Here is a 10,315-nt window from a genome sequence, read left to right on the forward strand (position 1 = left end):
TCGACCACTCGGGGCTCCCCACATAGTCTATTTGAAAATCATATACACCTTAAGAAAATAATGACAGGATAAAGTTTACTAAACATCCATTCTAAAAACAGATGTAAAATATATCATTTAATTGGAATATGAAGCGCCTGTATCACTAACAGCAAACTACATCGACATCAAATTGAAAGTATGTACACGCAGAAAAGAAAATGTGATGTTTAGTATACGTATGAGGCTGTTTGATTGAATTTCTGACTTAAGTTTTGTGTTATATCAAAAAGAAAGACAAAGATTTCATCCTTTCACTTATTTATCGGTGTTACAATCCATGAACTATTCAATAAATTTAAAATGACATTATTTATTTTGGTTTGTTTCTGTTATAAAGCTGCATGAAGCTAGGTTTTAACATGTAAACAATTGACGATAAATAAACCTGAGTAACTTATCATGAACAAATCTAACTTAAATGTCAATCTGCAACTGTGCTAAGTACCTTTGTATAAATAACACAGTCACTCATAACATCTAACAATATTTAATCATTGTTTATCATTGATGACTGATACGATAGGTTAGTAGACTACAGTCAAAGTTTCCGCTGAAATAGATTATTTTGTTCTTAGGTTTACTTACACTTGGCGATGTGAAGCGATTAATGGGTCATATCAAAGGTAGTTAAGTGATTTGTATTGAAATAATGCACATTTCTCATTATTCCATGTATTTAACATGGATAAGGTTTATCCATAAAATATTCAATAAATTTGTAAAGACATTATTAATTATGACTTTTTTTTCTAATATAAACCTGCGTAAAACAATGTTTTAACTTGCCACAAAATCATCAGAAATAAACCAGTGGAACGTACGATGGACAAATCTGACTAACAAGTCAATATGCGGCCATATTAAGTTCCATGGCACAAATAAGTCAGTTTATGATTACATCGAAATGTTTGTTTAGGATTGATGATGGCTGATATGATTGATGACGAGGCCTGGAGACTTCTGAGATCTCGTATTCACGACTGATATTCGTCCTCTTCGTCCTGGATATGAAAGATATTCATTCGCAATAGTTTTCCTTACTTTCTTGTCAACATGCACGCGCCATGCTCGCAAGAAGGCACATTAACAGAAAACACATGTCTTTGAACAATCAATTTAATTACTGTTTAATTTTGAAAGAAATATAGTCGAAATGATGTATGATGTCATACAATGTACCTTAAAAAGCATTATCAAGTGGAATATTAGAACATTCCACAGATTATTCTATATAACTAAAACGAAATAACTATATCTTTAACGAAAAACAGTAAACGTTTTATTGCTCAACTGTGTTTTAATTTCAGATTTACAGCTGGAATTAATTATTTGGTTTGTAGGTTTATTGGTGCGAGTGGATGAACATATTACGTGTAACTAAAGGATTAGTATTGAAATGATATGATGAGACTGTTCAGCAAACCGTGAACCACTTGCGTATTATTTTGAGACTGGGAATATTATAGATTTCTCTTGGATTCCACCTTGCTGAATGATGATCGCATGTATTGCATATATTGCACACTTGAAAACCTAGCTCCTAAATTTCCATTAAGATGATTGCATTGCATTCCTAAAAGCCTAACTCATGGATGACTGTTGTTTGTGAATGCATTATCGAGAACATTTGCTTCATAAACATGAAAAACAAGGGGGTCAATTTTATTTCCTTCCGTGTAGCTTATATCTTATCAGAAAATAATCCATTATGAACGTGGCTTAAAGTGGAACAGTACTATCAGTCTGAAGTAGTTGACATACGTGCCATGCGACACAGTAATGTAACTGTTTAAACATCAATCAATGTTTCATATCAGAACCGAAGTACGTAACTTATATTACTTGAAAGATAAATTTCGTACATTAATCAACCTGTAATCTTTCACGTTGGAGTAGTCTCGGTTAGCAGGAAGAAGGCGCATTTGAGGCTTGGATATACCTGAACAAATATTAACCTCCATTACTGATGTCCAACCCCACGCGCATTTCGTGGTGTCAACGCTATCTTATGTGTAGGGATACAGTTTTAAACCTTACCAACGAAGAAATTTTAGTCGTCATTATATAAGGCGTGATTTCACCTTCGAACATAAAATCCACCAAAATGAGTCAATAGACGGTTAGTGTTTTATTACTACTAATAGAGAGACACACAGAAAGAAGGAGAGAGATAGAACAATAGATACAGTGACATGGTCATTCAATGGACTTAAATGAACTGCGATTCTTTGTTTTGATGGGAATGCAATTCATCTATAATTATTTGCTGTAGCAAGTATCGGATCTTTTCCAGCAATGATGCTTGCATATTTCACCCAAAGATATTTAAATATATTTATTAATGCACCTGCAAGTAAATATGGCAGACACTGCAGCCGTTGTTCCAATCAATATATATATATATATATATATATATATATATATATATATATATATATATATATATATATATATATATATATATATATATATATATATATATAGATATGTGTGTGTGTGTGTGTGTGTGTGTGTGTGTCTGTGTGTCTCTGTGTGTGTGTGTGTGAGAGAGAGAGACTAATGCCAGGTAAAGTAGTATCTTTGTAAAAAAGATGCGGTTATTTCTGCTGATCACTCTTTTTTAACGGCACTTTTAGCACATCAGTGGCCGTATCATTCTTTGTTTTGATGGGAATGCAACTCATCTATAATTATTTGCTGTAGCAAGTATCGGATCTTTTCCAGCAATGATGCTTGCATATTTCATCGAAAGATATTTAAATATATGTATTAATGCACCTGTAAGTAAATATGGCAGACACTGCAGCGGTTTTTCCAATATATATATATATATATATATATATATATATATATATATATATATATATATATATATATATATATATATATATATATGTGTGTGTGTGTGTGTGTGTGTGTGTGTGTGTGTGTGTGTGTGACTAATGCCAGGTCAAGTAGTATCTTTGTAATACAGATGCGGTCATTTCTGCTGATCACTCTTTTTAACGGCACTTTTAGCACATCAGTGGCCGTGTCATGACTGGAAGATGGGAGCATACAGTTTTTGCAAGAACACACGGATGCTAGCTTGTGAGGGTATAGCGGGTTTGATATGGACATCAATGGGCTAAAGTGCTTTTGAAAACAAACAAAACATGCCACAAATGGCCACACAAACATAGTAACATTATCTAGCATATGACACGTTCAAAGCTTTAGTACAATACATAAGAATAAATGCCATTGCGCATTTCGAACCTGATTCTACCGAATGGAAGCCGGACGTTTTACCAAGGTTTAGGTTCAACGGATAGATTGGCGTTCACTGTCAAGCTTGAAGCTGACATATAGTTATGTTCAACGGTACCTCTTTTAAGCTGACCATTGTAATATTTTTTCTAAATGTAAATTTGTTTTCATAGTTTTGAATGCAACGAAGTATTGTGTACATATTTCCTATGAGATAGGCACAATGTATACTTTAAAGTAGATTTAGATACAATCCTTTTACACCATGAAAGTATCGTACAGTGCAGGCCATCATTATGTAAGGTTAATATTGATGATACGTGAAGAAAGATCAACCAAATTAAAGTTTCTTGAATTTATTTTGGATTTAACTTTAATATATGGATATGAGCAAGGAATATTTTCCGATGTGTCTGTATGTGCGTGAAAAAATATACTAGAGTGGAGTGTTATTTAATGTCCCCACATGAGGGCCTGTCTTATAACGTATCTGAAGTAAAACAGTAAATCATGTTGTTATACTTCAGATGTAAGCAAGAATAATATATTTGTGTTTCTATTAGTTACTGCATATTGCATGTCATGCAATGACAATGCCCAAGAACGTAATGCAGTATAATATTACAAATAAACGGCGCATAGTTTATGATCACATTTGTTTTTGTGTTTTATTATACCACCGGATCCTCTCCAAAACACTGAGCCATGTGCACAACGCGTGTTAGAAATGTACGGAATACATGAATAACATTATTTCAAGTATTTTTTTTTTTTGTGTGCTGTTGTTTCTTCTGAACATTTTTAGTTAAATACTGGTATAAATAGAAAAGCAATGATGTGGAAACTGCAGTACTATTGATAGATCATAGTGGAGACAGAAGTACCAACAAGAAATCAATAACACTGCGTTGACCGTCGAAGTAGTGAATGTTAGTTGTTAGTTATCAGCACCACATTGTCCGAAACTGATATTGTGAAAATAAGCTTTGTCATAGACAACGAACAGTCCGCTGAAATTTCTTCGTGGAGCAAGACATTGCTTGTATATCATTGGAAATATAAACTTCCCAAATATTTATTCTGGAATTTCCAACATGTTCCAGGAGCGTTTTCGTTCTTTAAACAGCGAATAACGGAGAGGTTCATTTTTATCTTCACTAAAGCAAGTATACAGAACCAATAGTTTTAACAATATATACATTTTAAAAATGGTGCACAAAATAGTCTTTATTCAGTTTAGTTCCTTGTAAAGTTATGTCATAATTATCTGTATTTCGTTCAATAGACGATTAAATGATCAAACAATTAAGTCTACTTAATCATTAGATTACATTTAAAAAATGCAAAAGGTTAAACAGAATAATGACAAATATGCAGCGTGACCCATGTGTAGAAAGTTAATAACAGGCTGTACACAAACATTTAAATGGACATATAAATCTTCGAAATCATTGTCGTCTCTTTGCCATTCAGATTCACAAGATTTATAAAATGACAATCTTAAATTACTTTCTTCTAAGCAGTTATTTTGTAGCTGACATTTCTCATTCATAAGTCTCTGCGTACCCGCTTCGTTCTGATCTAACCAATCGGTTTAGTGAGACCGAGTGCTTTGTTTTCAGTTGAGTACACGGTCAATGAAAGATGCTAAGATAACCTTCCTATTTTCGGAGTTTGTATTGATTGTATGCAGCTGGCTAAACAGTTCTTCGACACATGAATGTTTCCCATTCTCTAATTTTAATTTGGCAACACGATATTATGGTGGACTTTTGCGCCTTGTGGTTGTCGCCTGGGTAAAAGAGGTATACTGAGCGTGTAAATAATGACATATTGGTAAGCCGAGCATTTTGCACTTCACGTGGTCTTCATCATTTTGACATGCTGTCTCTGCTCCTGTCGATCATGCTTTAATAAGGTGCCAGCGCTTGGAACATTGGTGCATACAAGACTTCCTGCTCCGGTTCAGCGCATTTCCTCAATAAGAGAAGTCCGTTGTTGGATTTGCCAACCCGATTTTAATTTTGTCAATGACACCTGACGATGTTAGCTGATCTGTACCAAATCTAGCATTGGTGTAACCAAGAATGATTGATTTTATTGGTATTTCGTCATTTTCGGACTCCTGGTCTTTAGAAAATGTGCCCTTGGTATAAACTGGAATGGATGCATTGACGCTGATGATAGTTGCGTGTCTTTCTCCCAAACAGTAGTTTTCTCATTTGCATTAGTACATCGTTCACGCTCTTTGAGAGATTTATTGGTTTGTTTATTTTGGCCAATCAAAATGGAGTTTTACATTGTTCATACATTCGGTGAATTTTCATCTCTGATTTAGACGAGTTTTATTCCGGGATTGTGTAGTAATGTTGAATTTGGTCAGATCTATGCCAGCTATAGCTGTTCTTATCTCTGGTTTATCTTCTGGTGTAGTATCTATTAATGTGCATACGTTCCAGGCACCGAGTCAGGTTAATAGGGATAAATACGATCCTGACTCGCACACCTTTAAGATGTGACATATATGCTTATGACAGACATTACTGACACTAACAAAAACAAGTCGACCACTCTTTATGACAATATATAGGTGGTATTTCCATCTGCGTATCGTTTATCTCAACATTAGTATCGTCCACGTAATTTAAGCTAAAGCAACCGCCATTTCAGCGTCTCTGATTCCCTTTTCTCTTATGATCTATGATCGGTTTCTGGCGATGGCTGCTTAAAAACGGTCATTGACATCCATGTTTCACTCTTGCAATTTTCTAGTTCGATCATAAAAATCACAACTGTGTTTGGATAGACGCCTCTAAGGATATGGCTGCTCAGCTCACCAAATTTGGTTCTGGTCGCTGCGCTCCCACGTTTGTAAATATCAATATATATTGTATGAAATATCATGCCTATCCTAAACTTGATAACGCAAAATCCACAAGCTCTTTTGGGGTCAGGCGTATTGCAAGTGCACGCAGTGATTCGAAAAGATGTTCACATTTTGTACCATCTGTTTGAATAAGAAAAGGCACAGTTGAGTAGAGCAACTGGTATTCGTCCAGTCGGTGAGCTACGTAGACAATAAACAACTTCTTGTGATTGTGCAAGCCCATTCGAGCCACGAAAAGATAAAACAAGTGTGAAAGTTTTGCCTAGTATGCCACCCAATGAGATCCATATTTCCTTCATGGATTCAGGTTAGCGATCCCGGTTTCGCACTTGCGGAGATTAATTGACGCAAGTTCAACCCGCTTGAAAGCCATCGGAAATATGTAACTAACTGTGTCATCGTGGGTTTAAAATTGGTCATCTGTTGACCGAGAAACATAAAGCGATCATATACTACGAGGCTGTAGCAAAAGAACCCTTCCGATCGAAAATAGATGACGATGACCTTTCTCAATATTTTTGTTAAACTGCCGACCGTGTTTCTCATAACCATCCCAAATGTGGCACTTACGGCAACTAACGCAACAATTTGTTGCGTTAGTTGCCGTAAGTGCCACATTTGGGATGGTATATGAGAAACACGGTCGGCAGTTTAACAAAAATATTGAGAAAGGTCATCGTCATCTATTTTCGAGCGGGCATTTAAGCGGGAATTCACTTCTGATCTGAATTAAGCCCTTCGAATGCTAATGTGGGGTCGCTTTATTTTCCCGGTGAATATTTAAAATGAAAAATGTTTTGCTTTTTTCAATCTGTTCGATTTGAACTAGACTCAACGTGACAAGTTTAAATAAAACATTACATATTTAATTACGATGTAAAAGTTTGCGCAAATCACTATGTGTTTCTGTGATAACTCCACAGGTACCTCAATGACATCATTCAGCCACCTGAATCCTCCGACAACATAATCTTGTCAGAGCGTGTCACATCAACGAAAATAGAATTGACACAAAAAAGATTAACACGTTCAGTACAGTGTGTGTCGACCATCGACTGTTTGAACAAGTTCAGGTGTTCCTGCGAGAAGTTTTAAATCTGCTACAACGAAGCGACCATGTTGGAAATCTGCAGACCTGTGTCGAGGGCTTCTGATAAACGCTTAGCTGCAAAGATACATCAAATACTCGCAGTTTGTCAAACATAATCACACTACCTTCTTCGTAATATTTTCTCTTTTTTATATCAAAGAATGAATTGAATTGGATAAATGGCTGTTTTGAAACAGACATTCTAACTTGTTGGAAGCAATTGTTATATATTTATAACGCATTAATTTGCTAATCAATAGGGTACAAGTAACAAGTTAGAAATGAAAATTAACGCGATTAATTCAACGTCTCACGCCGTAGTGCAGATTTCTTACGCGTTAGTACTTTACTGATTTTTCCTGTTGCGGGAATTACATCAAAAAGACCTTTCATGTGTCAATGGATTGAAAGGGATTCATTTTAGTTTCTTTGTTTTTTTTTAGATCTGATATCGATTTTAGATCGTTTTCGACCGAAATTTCTTGAGGTTGAAAATACACGGTAAAGCGGTATATCGACTTGTCTTGATGAAATGTGGAGTTTCCAACATTTATCGTCGTATATGGCGGTAAGCACCTGGAGTAGGTTGCACACATACAACACATTTTTTTAATTGCTTGCTCGGTTGTCTCCGTAATACGTATTGATCTTCACTACATATGTTTAACATAGATGGTGTGTGTGATCTTTGTTTCCAACAATTCAAAAACAATATTTATTCTATCAGCGAATCAGTACAGTAGTCTATCAGCGATATGACGTCACAACTATTTGTATCAAGGCGTCTCTCATCTGCAAGACTACATACTCCAAGTTTTAATATTAATCGGCCATATCAATAAAACAGAGGATTCGACTTCAATAACAAGTCGATCAATATATATAAATAAATAAATATATATATAAGAGTTTGTTTAATATTTAATTCCAGAAATAAATGCCAAATCTCCAAAAGCAATGTAGCGAGGCATATATTGACATTATTTATTACTGATTAAATACAAATATTAAAACAAAATGTTCCAATGCATGACTATAGTTACATGCTTTATATTTTCTTATAATCTGGTAAGATTGTTTAATGCGTCAGCCGCCTCCTGGGGAACAAATAAGGATACAGATACACACCTCTTATGTATCCATACATGAGCATGCTATTAGACGCAAGAAATAATGTTATATCTGGATGCTGTGGTGCCACATATCAGTTCCCTGTTTGAATTCACCAACAAATGTTAAATTAATGAATGCTTTTGAGACACTTCCCCAAAGTTCCTACCCTGGAAGCCTATAGACAGGATCGATCTTGTACCACAGTTAATGGATATCTGCAAACCATGACCAGCAATAGTAGATCCCAAATTATTTAGAATTGTTATCTGTAACTCTGATGGACAAGGTTCCATTTTGTTTCTATGCACACTTGAGCAAACACGTACAGCATCAAAATATTTTTATATTTTCGTCGATAATTATAACAATTACCGTCTTGGTTTATTTACAAAATTGATCCCTACTTGCAGCTGAGATATTTGTTTATAAGCAGTTATACTGAGGGTAATAAAACATTGCCTTTAATTTTTGGATCGTACCTAATGATTAATTTTTATTTCCAAAAGCTATTAAGAATTTCATCAATTAATGACCATTTATGGCGATATTAAGAATACTAATGGTTTCTAAAGGCCTTGAGGCAACAACATGTTGTAATCGTCATTTTCTGATCGACGTTTGTGAACAAATCTTGTTATCAAGGACATATAAAAAAAAATACATAGACTATTAATCCACGAGAAAGTAGCGTGATTCTCACTGAAAAAAAGCGATGCCCTCATTTAAATGATTCTCCTAATTAATCATTATACCAGACAAATGCATTGTGAAATAAACGGCCACAAGATCGATGAATTAAGTGACAATCGGACAGACAAAGAGACAAACAGATGATCCGTCAGACTGAAGTGATTGCTATACATTAATTAGAAGGTAATCGTATAAAGATTTGGCACAATTCGGCACACCGAGAGAATGATATTACGGTCCCCGCCCAAAGTAATATTTGATTTTTCTTCCTTAAACATATGATACGTACCTTTGTGACTGTAGTCTCAAAATTCTCTATCCCATCAAGACATGAAGGAGGATTGGGCAAGGTTTGAATGTTCTGAATTTCTTTGGTCAGAAGTCGTAACGCTTGCATGTCCTCCATCATCTGAGTCTATTATTTTTTCAGTAATGTTCAATATTTTGTACAGCAGTAATTATGTATCCAAGGCAAATATATTCGATTGCCACAAATCACTTTCTTATATTTCCTCTGAATAAAAGTTTAGTTACAAAAGCATTCCATACAGGACAAAAATGGTTTCCTTTGTACGTTTTCCTTGCAAGATCGATGGCTGTGGCTAATTTGGCAATACTCGGTAACCACGCGTCCCTGTCTAAATGTTCTCACCCAAATTGAATTTAAATGAATGATAAATAGTTCATACGAATCGAAACGCACGTTGTTGCTTGTTTTGTACAGTGTATCCTCCTATTTAGACAAATTCGGAAAATCGATAATAGATGGCCTATCTTTCAATACAACACAAAACGCTAGAGACTCTTTTATTAATTGCGCACTTACGAAGTGAACTGTACCAGCATTATAGTATTCAAACGAGAGAACAAACGCAATCTAGATTTGTCCCAACATAGGTCAAATATAATTATTAATGAGTTTATGTATGGTCCTGACAGCGTATGGCCATTATGAATTGTCATATCTTGAGTTACAAGAACTATGTATACTACATTTTAGTTGTAGCCGTTGGGCAGTGTTTTGCTCTGAGTATTAGAATAAGATATCAATGAAAACAATATTGTATGACATCACTCAAAACAGCATTCGGCTATTGTATAGGTCAACCGACGACAATCTATCTCGTAACAAATCAAGTAAGTTCTGGAAACAGACCAATCAAATAATTCTAACATATCAACAGCACAAGTTGGTCACAACCACGTGGACCTATGTTTCAGATACAGAAAGCGACTGTGTGTGT

The 10,315-nt window shown here is 35.0% G+C and overlaps 1 protein-coding gene across 2 annotated transcripts in view; it reads right to left on the reverse strand.

Moving 5' to 3' along the window:
• The window catches only part of LOC149784247 (death domain-containing protein 1-like), a 44,457-nt gene extending 34,574 nt beyond the window's left edge, over window positions 1-9,883 (reverse strand). Inside the window, exon 1 of one of the 2 annotated variants that reach the window (XR_016413818.1) lies at window positions 9,361-9,883. Coding sequence is in view for 1 of the 2 variants with exons in the window: in XM_089932283.1 (XP_089788409.1) it covers window positions 9,361-9,480 (120 nt within the window). In the remaining variant the exon portion in view is untranslated. The remainder of the gene's footprint in view (window positions 1-9,360) is intronic. The other variant, XM_089932283.1, reaches the window with a different exon arrangement.
• Window positions 9,884-10,315: the final 432 nt, after the last annotated feature.

This window comes from Sinohyriopsis cumingii, chromosome 14 (genome assembly GCF_028554795.1).
Source record: "Sinohyriopsis cumingii isolate HCF-2022 chromosome 14, ASM2855479v2, whole genome shotgun sequence".
Lineage (NCBI taxonomy): Eukaryota > Metazoa > Mollusca > Bivalvia > Unionida > Unionidae > Sinohyriopsis > Sinohyriopsis cumingii.